This window comes from Salvia miltiorrhiza, chromosome 2 (genome assembly GCF_028751815.1).
Source record: "Salvia miltiorrhiza cultivar Shanhuang (shh) chromosome 2, IMPLAD_Smil_shh, whole genome shotgun sequence".
In the NCBI taxonomy this organism is placed as follows: domain Eukaryota; kingdom Viridiplantae; phylum Streptophyta; class Magnoliopsida; order Lamiales; family Lamiaceae; genus Salvia; species Salvia miltiorrhiza.
This window is the reverse complement of record NC_080388.1, coordinates 69994977-70008779: the sequence shown is the minus strand read 5'-3', so window position 1 is coordinate 70008779 and position 13803 is coordinate 69994977. Positions and strand designations below refer to the sequence as shown.

Below are 13803 nucleotides of genomic sequence, written 5' to 3'. Positions count from 1 at the left end.
TAATTAATTAATTTTTTAAAAAATATATCAGTCATTGGAATTATACCAAGCAAGTCGAGAGCTTGTTTGAGCATTGGATGCTTTAATTTCTTCAGCCTTGCATTTAAAAATTCTAGCTTTGCATCTTGTTGCCATAGGTTGAACATAGGTCCTAAATCATTTTACAGTGAGTTCCTACTTTTTTTTCCAAATTTTATTTGAGCATGTTTTAAACTGTTACATCATTGCTCACGTCACATGCCTATAACTATTTAATGTTTGTGTGAAGCATGCGCATCAAAATTATATGCATAACATTAGACATGAGTTTATGCATGCTAAAATGTTTTATGTAAGTATCATTAAAGCCCAAATTATTATGAATCCAAATTATTGCAAATCTCAATAGTATATCTTTTAGATCCAAAAGTTACATCATTTTCAGAGCCCGCGAGATGTCCTATAACTTGAGTAACATGATCATTCTTTCTAACCTTTTTTCAAATGGATTTCTTCTTTATTTTTTTTTAAATGACATCAATTATTTATTTTCTATTCGATTTAGAGGCTACATGCGTAGAGATGAGAGCGTGCAATTGAGGTCTATCACTATATGTCCGAAGTAGGTAATTAAGAACTCTTATTTTTTAATTAATTGTTGCTATATTTATAGATGCATCAAGATTCATGGGACGGAGGTCGGAGGGAGTGTATTGTCGTTGGACTTTTCTTTGATTTTAAAATAGAGATCAATCAATTAAATTTCATCAACTAACTTTCGTTATTAATCCCCAAACTAAAAAATAACTTTGTCAAGCTAAAAAGGAGTCATTTTCACCATGGATACTAATTAAATTTCTAATATTTTTTTTTAAAAATACTATATTATTGGGAATTTTTTCTTTAAAAATCAATTATTTTAAAATTGAAAGGTTAACTATGATATAGAAAAAAATATTAAAAAAAAAACTATGATATAGAAAATTAGGTGAAACTACCAATTTCAGACGATGGTCAACATTGACAAGTATGGCACAAGGATTAAATTTACAAAACTTATATTGTTATATTTTATTCGGAAAGTATAAAAAGACTAAACTATTGGGAATACTTTTTTGAAAATCAATAATTTAAAAAAGATTAATTATATTATGAAAATTTATTTGAAAGTGGCGATTTAAAACAATGGTGGATGACGCAAAATCGACAAGTGGAACAAATATTTTGGGTACAATAATACAAGTTTTAATAAAATAGATGATGATTTTTATGTAATTAAAAAAGAATCTCACCATTGTAAGTCATTAATAATATGATTACTGATTCAAACTCTCTTTTTAATTCGGAGTGCTACATAGCATCTTCTACATCATTTATTCATATTTATTTTAAAATTATCATTTTGTTCATTTTTAATTCACATATTTTTAAAAATATTGAATCACACATTGAATTTTTAATGGACATTGCCGACTGACGAACCTATATGAAAATATTAGAAATAATATTAAAATATAATTCAATCATCTATCCTATATGACATCTCCGTATTTTTTTTTATCATTATTTATCTACATTCTAAAATTAATCTATATATTTTGGAATTATTTATATCAAATTTTTGGTTAGGAAAATTGTATAAGTTCACTATTTATATTGATAATACAAATACACATAATAAATTTAATTTTTTTATATATTGGTTAAGTAGCAAACACGTTCTAAATTCCTAATGTTTACAACTTAAAATAAATAGATCAATAACGTTTGTAAATTGAAGCAAATAAGTTATTCGTCTAATTAGAAGTTAAAAGGTGTTAGACGAAGAGACTTATTATTTGTGAATTAAAAATCTATTTATTTTTCACATAAATTTTAGGAATGTATTTTCTACACGCTACTTAACTATTTTTATTTTTTTTCCTAAAAAAAAGCTATTTGGTGTGGAACGGGTAAAATTCAATAAACAAATAAATATTTTAAACAATAAATAATTGGTGGGCATGAAGCTATTGTATTTATACGAGCAAAATCAAAGTTTAATTTCCCGGGAAGAGAAGATGCGTATTAAGGCTGTATAGAGTTCCATAAATTACGCCAACTCACAATTTGGCATCAAAAAATTTGTAATGCCATCTCCATAGCCAAACTCTTCTTCAATTCCATCGCAAAATCTCCCAATTCGCAATGGATTTCTGGCTGAGAGCTCGGGAATTCGCGGAGGAGGCGGCCAAGAAATCGCAGCAGTTCACGCAGGGACTCGGCTCCGCCGGTTTATCCGGCGTCGTGTCGGAGGCGTCAAAGCGCTCCAAGGAGCTGGCGGCCGGGGCGTCGAAGCTGTCGCAGGAACTCGCCGCAGACGCTCTGAAGCGCGCCGATGAGATCAAGGCTCACATTCCTCCCGCCGCCGTGGTTCTGAACGGTCTCGTCGATTCCGCTCAGAAGGCCGCCTATGACCCTGCTGATCTGGAGAGGTTCGGTGTTACGGATGAGTTGAGGGAGTTTGTGAGAGGCATTACGACGAATACCTTCCGTGATTTCCCGCTTGAAGGTATGCTGTTCTCTGATTTTCTGAGTGCTGATTTGAAAATTTTCGCCTTCTCTTTTTGTGTCATCGAATTACGCGTTCGGGTGATGAATGTGGTTTACTGGTGTTGAGATTTGATTCAATCGGAACCGCATTGTACTGTATCTGTTTTTCCTTGTTGAATGCGTTCCGGCCACTGCTGAAACAATAGCTGTTATAAATGCTAAACCAGACGAGAGTATGCGTAATTATAACGAAAACATGGAAAATGCGCGAATACATACTATCTTCATTGTCATCAGCTTCATCATAAGGTTAGTTACATATACACTTATGGGACAATGCTGACTGGAACATAGAATCTGGTCCTATAGCAGGCAACTACTGAAATTTATTTTCACCCTGATACAACAGAAAACAGAGGAATTTAACAGAAGTCCAACAAAAGGTTGCTATAATAAAATGAAAATTCTACTTTTGACCTTTTGCCTTTCTGAAAACAGTAGAGGTGAAGATTATAATCTGCCGGTGTCAAGAAGTTACCGATGGTCCCATATATGGGCATCAAATACTTAACTTAAGAAAGTCATTAGTTAGCCTTGTGATTCTGTATATCTTTTAGTTTTCCATTTATTTTTCTCTAAATAAAATCTTTGTACTCAATATGTTTGGCCTATGTGAAGATATTATTCCATACTTCATAAGCAGTTATTCCAGCAACATCATAAGGATCCGTAGATGCTTGCTGGAAGTTCTGAAATCCTAGGGTATTTAGTTAGGAATATAGCTATACGATCATCAAATGCTTCATTTAACATCATTTCCGGGTTTCGAAGTGTTGGCATCTTAAGAAATGAGATTAAAAATAAACAGAATCATTAAATTAAATACTAACTACTAAGCATTACATAAAGTTATCTATGGGTAAAACAAAATTACCTTTCCTAAAAAAACCTTTTAAAAACTTTATGGTGTACAATTGAATTTTAAAATCGTTGTCTATCATTTTAAAAATATATATACTTAAACAAGTTATATCTATAACTAATTCATTACAGAACTTACAAAAAAATTTACGAAAATCTTCAGTAAAAATGCAGTTGAAAACTTGAAATTTACTTAGGATGTGAGTGTATTACGAAAAACTTTCTTATATCACAGACAGCAGATTCTTTCGATCATCTCAAATGAGTTGTGTCTGAAGTTTCTTCTGGTAACATCAATTTAAACGATACTATGGTGATACACGTGAGGAAGAAAATAAATGAAAGTGGACAACAAGGTGCTTTATTCTCGAAAAGGATACACACAAAATTTCTATGACCTGTTTTTGCATTCTACTTCATGTTCTCTTTCATTCTTTGAGTGAAACTATCTTAAGAACTTTCTGAACATTATTTAATAAAGAAGAAGATCAGGACATTTAATGTCAATTTGAGATGTTGGGACTGAGTTGTTACAGTTAGAATAAATGTTTTTGGAATCTTCTGCACAATTTGTAGTTTTAGAATTCTTAGTCTCTTTAAAGATGCCAACGAAAATTCTTCAGTACCGATGCATCTCAGCATCTAATGCAAATATTTACTTCAATTAGCATTCTTATGTGCAGATGAGTCAAAAGTGTCTGATATTCCTACTGTCTCAAATGTTCGGCAAGATCTCACAGAGTGGCAAGAAAGGCATGCCAAGCTTGTTCTTTTGACAGTGAAGGTTAGAATCTTCATATCTATAATCTACACTTATCTTGGAGAGAGAGGATAAATCAATCCTTGGAAAACTATATGTTTCATCTGTCTGGAAGTAAAAAGTTCCTCTTAGGATATATAATAAGATATTTATTTCAACTCTCGTTTGAAATTTGCTGACATTTCAAACCAAGACTTAGAATTCTTGTGCAGAAGGGCAAATCAACATATACTTAAAAACAATACCAGATTGTTTGGCATGTTTAAAGCTTGCAGTTCCTTTGTGGGTATTGGACAGTACTAGGAATTATAAATAGCAGGGCCAGCTGCTGGACCTGTGGGGGGAATGAGCTTTCACAAACAAAATATCCAGTATGCAATAATTATATTAGAATGGGCTTCGAATTAGTGGTCTTAAATGGACCTATATTTTATGAGGTTAAAATTGTCCTATTCATGACTCACAGGGGTCATAAATTTTCAGTTCAACAAACTCCAGCATTTTCAATACGTACAAGTAAAAAATTCTTCAAAACACCATAAATGATGTAATGTTAGAATGCCTATTGCCACAGTAGACCATCATGAATTGCAAAGGAAGTATACTCTTCTTGTTCAGCCTCCCCATTGGCAACACAGAACTTCTCTGTCTACATTCCCTGCATATCAACATAATCATATGCTCTTATTTTGGCTGCTAAATATTACTGGACCTCCCTGGACTGTCATTATTTCTACCCATGCCATAATAGGCTACAAAATTTTTCCTACATCCTATGCTCAAATCATGCGCTGCCCGCAGCACAGAATCCAGTTGTTAGCAAATACCACATGTTTAGGTGAAAAATATCGCCAAAGGCAGCACCTCAATTTGACTCAAATAGGAGGAGCAAATGATTGGTGAATTAGGTGAGATGGCTTTCTATATAGATAATTTCAGTATCCAGTTGTCAGCAAATACCACAAGTTTAGGTTAAAGGAAAAAATTTCACTCTTCATCCATTTTACAAGACAAATATCGCCAAAAGGCGGCACCTCATGACTCAAATTGGAGGAGTGGTGAATTATGTGAGATGGTTCTCGATTTAATTATTTTCAGATCTCAAGTCACTGGTTAGAAATGAAGAATGCTGGAAGAGTTGAAGATGTTCTTAGTAAGTGGAGAATGATGGAGGAATAGTGAAAAGTTGTGTCAGCAGAGAGTGACCAACTGAAAAACCATGGAACTGAAACAAAAAATGCAGGGATCTCCACTTTAGAATTTAAATATTTACCAATGTACTGGGAGATGAAAAGGTAATAAAAATGAAAAAGGAAAGGAAAAAGATTGATGCAGAAACTGTATCAGTATATGAAAGCTGAAGGGAGATTGAGCCCAAAAAAATCGCATGGAAGAAAATGACCATTTTGTTGGGAGAGATGAAATAGGCAGAGAAGAGGGAGTTAGGGCTGAAAGAATTGACATTACTGTGTAAGTCAAAATTGTTTTGTCTTGAAAAAACAATCTATGTTAGGCCTATCTCATTCAACATCATTTGTAACTGTTACTGTTGGGATTCTGTCCATGTTATATTTTCTCCATGCCCTAGGGACCTCTGCCAGATAACAAAACATTTTGATGATGGGAATACTATCAAGGGACTTTCAATGATTCTTTGTTCTATATCGTTTATGTCTATAGCATAATTTGAATTTAATCGATCAATCTTTATTTTTACTGACACCGGAGTGGCGGAGTGATATGTTACCTCACATCATGAATTCATGATGATAACCTCAATCTGGAAAAGAAAAGGACAACATGTAGGCCAACCTTATTAGTTTGGCATTGTTTAATATAATTGAACATGAAATAACTTAAAATCATTATCGAATCACTCATGACCGTGACTATTTGCATTTGCTTTCAGGAAATCTCAAAGCTAAGGTATCAACTTTGTCCACGTGTGATGAAGGAATGGAAGTTTTGGAAGATCTACTTCATTCTTGTTAACAGTCATGTGGCAATGTAAGTAACGTAATAGGAAATTTTACACGAGTGCTTGTGTTTTTAATCGTAAAACCAGATAGAAGTAACGTAATTTTTCAGTATCACTTTGTTGCTTGACTTCATTTCATCTTCATTTTTTATTTAACTTACCTATTTATATGTGGCCCCTACTAGTGTATCATTTTCTATTTTGTTAAGGTAGATGCTTATCAACTTCACCCTGGTTATGTAATAATGAAGTAACAGGAATTTCTAAAGCCTTTTGTCGCTGCTTTCAATTAGCAGAACTTTCTTTGTGTCTCAAAGAATAGGTCTTGTAGATCTTACATTTGTATGTTTATCAATCATAGATTTTTATATATTTGTGTCGATATATATATGATAACCATGAATTCTCAGTTATATATGCGGATTTGTATCAATCTAACATCGAATCATATTGGTTTTGGAATAAATAATTTGGTGTAATTATGTTAACGTTCTAGATATTATGATGCTATACTGAGAACATTATGGACTTCTATAGACTTCTCTTTGACTGTGTATATTTCTATTTCTGTGGCTTGATCATATGGGTATTTTTCTCTTAATGTAACATGTTTGTTTATGTTAGATATGAGAAACGCTATATGGAAGTTGTAAAGCTCAAGGCAGCTGAAAATGTTACAGATGCTGAGGTTGAGGGAACTTCATCAAGTGTAAGATCTGAAAGAGCAGATGAGATTTTAAAACCAAAAAGCAATACTCAGAAGTCAGCATCTGCTGACAAGGATCTGGATGTATTTCTTCTTGGAGACCTTGAGGACAGTGATGATGGTCCAGGTACGATATGCTTAGCTTTAATTTTTTGTTATAACGAATTCTTTACTTACTCAAGAAGATTTTATCTTATATTTCTCCACTTTTTGGTACTATTTCTTGTTGTCTTAGCCAACTATCTGACCTCATTATTTTTAGGTCTGGTTAACCCAAAACGATCTAGTATTTAAGAAGCTAGATTTTTGTATTGCTTTGATTTTGATGGAAATCATACAAAGAATATAATGCCCTTTAGCGAAAATATTTTATTATTTTTCAAAACCTAAAAATTTGGGGGGTTCTTATTATGTGTTTTTTTTTTCCTTTTTTATTAGCATCATATTTTGTGAAAGTTTATTTTTTCTGTCTTAGGACAAGATTCATTTCTTTCCCTTAACTTTAGGAGAGTACCCTTTTCCTGTTACATATTGCAAAGTAATGTTCCAAAAAAAGTTATCAATTTTGTTCATAAGATGGTATAATTTTGGTCCTTTCTTTAGCTTTTCAAATCCGAAATCTTGATCTCTGCCTACCTGGCTACCATATAGTTAAATCATACATGAAGATTTGCAAGCCGATTTGGTTATATGCATATAACTGAAGGTCACTGCTCTTTTCTTTGATCAAAACTTCAAGATGACCATAAAGCTCTGACTTTTATTGTATTGTTCGTGTATTGACTGTATCCTGTTTGTCCTAAGTTAGAACTTAAATAGTGACAACTATTTGTTTTAGTTGTTCAAGTGTAGCATGTTCATCGTGTATTTAATTTCTCAGATGATGGGAATGATGGCTCAGATGATGATGGCTTTGAAAAACTATAACTAGGTAAGTATTGTTTCTCATTGCAGTTGCTTCTACCTCTATTATTATGTTGACAAGAGATATTATTCATGAATTTTCTTTCTATGGCACATGATTTTATTTTTCTCTGAGCTCAATCCTGCAGAGCCTGTGATCAGTAATCTGTTAATCCCCCAGCTGTAACTAAGAGTTGTATAATAAAAAGAAAGTTCATTTTCAAATGGATTTGAGTATTGTTTGCTTTAATCTATCAAAAAATACAAAAGGAACATAAGTTAAATGACTAAAGTCTCAGAGTCTCTTGCAACATATATTTATCATTATATTTTTCTAAATAGTAATTATGCGTCTTTCTTACAATACTTCAGCTACATTACATCCATCCTAAGTAACACTATTGTTTCCTATGTTCTATGATGTGCCATATCCATATTCGTCGTTAACTCATAAAATTGAGTAAATGAAACTGAACTTTACATGAGATCCACGTTACCGAGTAAGAATACACAAACGGGTCAAGAAGCACATTACACTTGAAACAAGTTAACTATTCTAAAATATTTCTTGTTAAATTCCCTTGGCTACTAAAACACAGTTATAATGGTCACTGTTTGTGAGTGGCATTAACAATCAAATTCAACAACCAAGTTGATCATTAGATTCTAAGAAATCAATGTAGAACTGTTCTCTAGCATCTTTCTTTCTGTAGACTTTCTCTAGATAGTGCATATTATTTTGCTTGCCTCTCATCTTTTGAACTAACGTTGATATCAACTGAGTTATTTTTGTAATGGATACTTTTAGGAGGATGATAAAGAATCTCAGTGGAAAGGGTTGCATACAATAATACTGGTGCTTCTTTGAGATGGGTATTAAAGCAATTCTAAGGAAAGGGTAGAAATCATGATGCTACTCATAATTCAACTGCTGCAAAATTTATTCAAACTAGTAAATCCCACATTCTCTTGTTTCAATTGAATACATTGAGACTGTTCATATTTCTATTTTTGGTGTCAATCTCTCTACTTAATAATCTTTTTCTTTGTGTAAAGGGTTGTTGGAGGGGAACTTGGGATTTGATCGTCGTTGATGTAATATGTAATTCATAGCCTTCCTTTTCCTATCATATGAAAGAATTGCTGACAATCATTGGTCAAATTATCCTCATGTTTTGGCTGGTTCGTGGCACCTAGCTTTATCATTGCCTAATTTGTTGGTTTATACGTAAGACCATGTATTTTAGAAAACACAGATACTCCTACTTATTATCTCATTTCCATCACATTTTTAAAATCTTGGCTATGAAATTGACCTCTGCAGTTTGAACATTCAAACTACATGATAAATCTTGTTAGCATTACATATTTCTGAATCTATGAGTCCTGCAATGAACATGTGAGACCACTGTGTTCACTGCTATAATCATAGTGTTGTGCTTATTCAGAGTCTAGACTCTCTTGGCAAAATCACTACTTATGTAGTTTTTATTCAAATTGGGTGCCTTTGGAATGTGCAACTTTCTGGTACTATAAATGTTTCTATATATTAGCTGGTGCATGTGATTTTCATAAATGTCTAGTTTCTCATTTATGTTATTTCCTTTTTAGCAGTCTAGATTGAATTCTATCCTATAATGCTACTTCATTTCCAGCTAGGTTGTGCATATTCACTGTCTTTGTTCAGCCGTAAAAGAATAGAGAAACTGTGCTGGTTCTGCAGCACGACTATTAGTAATTACATTAACCCTTGGATCTACTTATGTATAACAGTATAAGCAACGGATGTTTGTCTTGACTTGATTATTGCAGGTTTAAATTGATTCAATCTTCTGTAACTTGGCTTCTTTGATAGTATTTTATTTGATTGGCTCGACTTCTTCATGTTTCCCTGTTGTGTGTTTCTTAACTATTCTGTGAAATGTACACTGCGATACCAATTGAAATCTACAGGTTGGAGTAAATTGATGAGTGCCTCAGATATATTTCCAGAAGGTGATATGAACAAAAACATTGAGGTGAAATATTGTCTAAAATTGATTTGATGTTGACATTAGAATATGAATGTGCTCTTTTTCTTCATAAATACCTTTGTTTGAGTATGGTTTTGGTGGTTGGTCTATGTTGAATGTTGTTATGAGATTAGCTAGTTTGATTTCCCTGCTCATTTTCCATGAAATATTTGCAGAAAAAAGGTTATTGTTTGAAAGTGGAGATCAACACTCTGATCCATGTTTGAATCTATAAAAACAGAGTAATTTTCCTATCAGTTTTTTATATGGGTCAAAATTAAAAATATCTACTTTGTTAAAAAAAAAACATGTAGAAAATACCTACTTTAAAAAGAAGGGACACAAAAGTCCTTAAATGTGGCAAAATTTGCGTGAAAAATTAGTGATACTATGACTGACTACTCGAAATGAGTTTGTCAGTCGATAGTCGACCTGCTAATGGATTTGTTTGGACAAAAAATTCATTTCGAGTAGTAAGTGTGAGTGTCACCGATGTTCATGCAAATTTTTTCATATTCAAGGAGTTTTTTGTCCATTAAGTTAATTTGATTTTTTTTAAATGTTTTTTTTATAAAAATAGATCATTTCTACTTATGCCTTATCAAAACTAGGTAGTTTTATCGATCTAACACTCCTCGTATATTTATCCTAACTAATAATTATACTTAATAGTTAAAGCCACAGTTGAGTCAATTGTGTGCATGAAAATGAATTTGATTGCCATGATTAATCTGAATCCGTTTAGTAGTAGTAATCTTTGTTAATTAATTCCAGTTAATCACACAATAATACAATATGCTTGCTGATAGGTAGGTAATTGTTGAGGTTGGTTTTAGTACCAGTGGGTTGGAAAGCTCAAGGTTTTGAATTCATAATTTAGTGTTAAATGTGTACACATTGTTTAGCAGAACCGATCACCTACCCACCGTGGGTATGCATAATGTGCCCACCATGATGTGGCAATTGTAATTATAGTAAGATAATTTTAATTAGAATAAGATTTATTAGTTATCTTTCCTAATTAAAATTGTCACATCAATGGTGGGCACGCTATGCTTGCCCACGGTAGGTAGGTGATCGGTTCTGCATTGTTTAGATAGTTTGGAGTCATAGATTTCTACATACTTTTTAACGTAGCTTGGTTTTGTTTTGGTAAATTTTAAGATATTGAACATTTCTATTATTGCCAAATTTTTATCTGAGACCTAAAGTTTATGGAGTATTTTTTTTTTTTTTTGAAGTTTCTAAAATTTATATTTTGCAATGTGAGTGCAACTAAACATTAATTTTATTTTGCAACTGTGGCTTTAACTATTAACTAAACATTAATTTTATGCTGAGAGATTATCAACCCGATTAGTATCTGGCACGTAGACGACGTAGTTGTAGACTTGTAGGCTCAAAACTCAAAAGACCCATTTTTTTTTCTATTTATTAAGCAACATGAAAATATATTCAGATTGGCCAAGGCAAAGTTCACTTTCAAATTGTAAATTTTTAATCTTTTTATTTTATTTAGTCTTTATATGTTTATTGTTTATATGGGATACTTTTAACATTACAGAATCGTTCAGTGTGAACAAGATCGTTGAGGACTATTCTACACAAGCATGACTCAAAAAACATGGTTTGATATCTTTGTTATATTTTCATATTATATTTCGTATTTTGTTCTAACAATAATAAGGAATCAATCTGTACCGAAAAAAAACACAAATATTCTATAGTATGCACACGAACGACTCAAAAATCAAACTTTAAGGGCGTAATAAAATCTCAGAAGAAAATGTATATGAACTCACAAAAATCAAAACATGGAAAAAAGATTGTACTATAATCTTTTTTGTCGGAAAAAATTAGGGGATCCAAAATTTATTTATTCTTGTCGGACTGGAACAGATCACATGCCTTTAAATTAATACTATTAACACAGTTGTAGACTAGTAGTTCCCTCTTTTTTTTTCTTTTTTTCTTTTTAAACCAAATCGATTGACTTATTTTCTCTTACCAAAAATATTGGTGGATGGTATACAGTATGACTAGTTAAACGGTTATTTTGTTTTTCTGTCCAATGTCTCGACTCCATTTCCAAATTTGACCATTTATTATTATATCATACATATAGATGATTAAATGTAAATGCAATTACATCATACATATAAATGATTAAATGTAATGTATTTCTGTGCTTATAAGGTTTTAAATGAAAAATAAAAATCAGCAATCTCTTTTCCTACTTTTTTATTTCAATTCATAATAATATATATTTTTTTATTTTCCTTTTTAGAGAACATGAGAGAAAATAAGGGTGATAAATTTTTTCATATTTTCTTATTTTTTATTTTTATTTTCTCATGATAATTTTACATTTAAAGAGAACACATCCTAAATACTAATAGCTAAAATTCCCTTAATTCATGGGGCTAATTCATCTTGTGATACTTCTTTTTTCAGGGGAAATGTTATAATACTAATTCACAAATAAGTACATAACTATATACAAATCTAGAATTCATAAATTACATCGAATATTCGACTAAGGCCATTAACATGACACATGGTGAGTTGCAGAAGTTGCAGTGAAGAAATATGGTTGACCAATCACTAATTTATTTTCCTTTTGCATGAATATTGACTGACTTCCATCCATTCCTTTCCTTTTTTGCTTGCCCAATTAAGTTAGACTTCTAAAATATTAATTTAAATTTGATTTTGGAGTGGGCAATAACCTCTTAGAAAGCAGTACATACAATTTTCTTTGAAGATATTGGCAACAGCCAACATAATAGGTCCCACACGCCACGATTCGGAAATAGTAGTCTAGATGCTTTTTCTTTTTTGCCTAATATTAAAAACACTTGATACAAATTTTTTATATTCAAATTCAATTAAACTTGATCGAAAACTTTTATTTCTCGTTTGCACTACAACATATAGCATGAATAATTATAAAGCTGTTTGCGCATAATAAGACGGTCAATTTAACTCCCAAAATATTTAGTTTATTAATTCTTGATCACTTAATTACATGTACTTTATATCGGTGTAAAAACTAGAATAACCATTTAGTGATAATAAAATAAACTTTTTCTATCCATCTCATCAAATCTTACCCTTTTTACCGACTTTTCATGGTTTGTAGTATCCAAAATTTCCCCACTTTTAATTTCTTTCATATCCTTTCATTTTTTTTCTCTTTCCTTTTTTTTCAATTGATATAAATAATATGTTGTTCTTTTTCTATATTTCCTGATCGATGATATAAGAAGAAAAAAATATATCAGAAATAAGGAAAAGGGAAAGAAAAGAATCAAAGAGAACACAAAATAAATGACTTTTTAGACATAACAATAAAAATAACTAAAACCGTATCGTTTTTTAGAACCGACTATTTCGTTATTTCAAATGTCTACTTTAATTTAATCATGCAATGGTAACCATACATATATATATATATATACGACTGAAAACACTAAGATGAGTTGGGGTGTCACACCACAAGAGAATCATTAATTAATTATACAAATTTAAATTTTATCTAGATTAAACGTAACTAAAATAATTTTCAGTTTATTGGAGCATGGTAGCTTATTGATATGTGTCTTGTTTATAAGAATGAATAATCAGAATACGAATCTCAATTCTTTCATCCATAAAATAATAATAAAAAATGAATAATCTTAATTTATATAAAGTAAGAATATCCCCACCGATAAGATATCGAGTAATTTTTTTTCTCCAGCAGCTAGGGTTTCTCTAGGGTTGAGAGAATAGACTTTCGCTTCGAGCGGTGTTCTCCCTCGGTTTCGAAGGGTTTGCTGATCGGTTTGGGGGGGAGTTTTTGGATCAATGGATCCAGATGAGATTCAACGTTTGGTGGAACAACTTCAGTTATCAGAGGAGGCAAATTCAAATATTGTTACTCTATCCCAAAAACTCACAGAAGATCTGTTGGTTAACTCAAAATTTCGCCTTGCGGGGAAAGTTTTTGCGGGTAGACAGATTAATAGAG

The 13803-nt window shown here is 31.8% G+C and overlaps 1 protein-coding gene and 1 long non-coding RNA gene across 3 annotated transcripts; one reads left to right on the top strand and one right to left on the bottom strand.

The window, feature by feature from the left end:
* Positions 1-1923: 1923 nt before the first annotated feature.
* Positions 1924-4095, bottom strand: LOC131008773 (uncharacterized). Its single transcript, XR_009096349.1, has 2 exons — positions 2791-4095; positions 1924-2702 (listed from the first exon to the last, which is right to left on the bottom strand). It is a non-coding gene; the product is annotated as an uncharacterized LOC131008773 (long non-coding RNA).
* LOC131008734 (uncharacterized) lies at positions 2005-8941 on the top strand. Of its 2 annotated transcripts, XR_009096325.1 has the most exons (7): positions 2005-2530; positions 4116-4216; positions 6102-6199; positions 6795-7003; positions 7757-7807; positions 8588-8731; positions 8836-8941. XR_009096325.1 is itself a non-coding variant. In XM_057935767.1 (6 exons), the coding sequence occupies exons 1-5, from the start codon at positions 2167-2169 to the stop codon at positions 7801-7803; spliced, it is 819 nt and encodes a 272-aa protein (XP_057791750.1). In that variant the 5' UTR covers positions 2005-2166; the 3' UTR covers positions 7804-7807; positions 8588-8941. The 2 variants fall into 2 exon arrangements, 1 of the variants encoding a protein (XP_057791750.1); XM_057935767.1 differs by having other exon boundaries at positions 8588-8941.
* The last annotated feature ends 4862 nt before the right edge of the window (positions 8942-13803 follow it).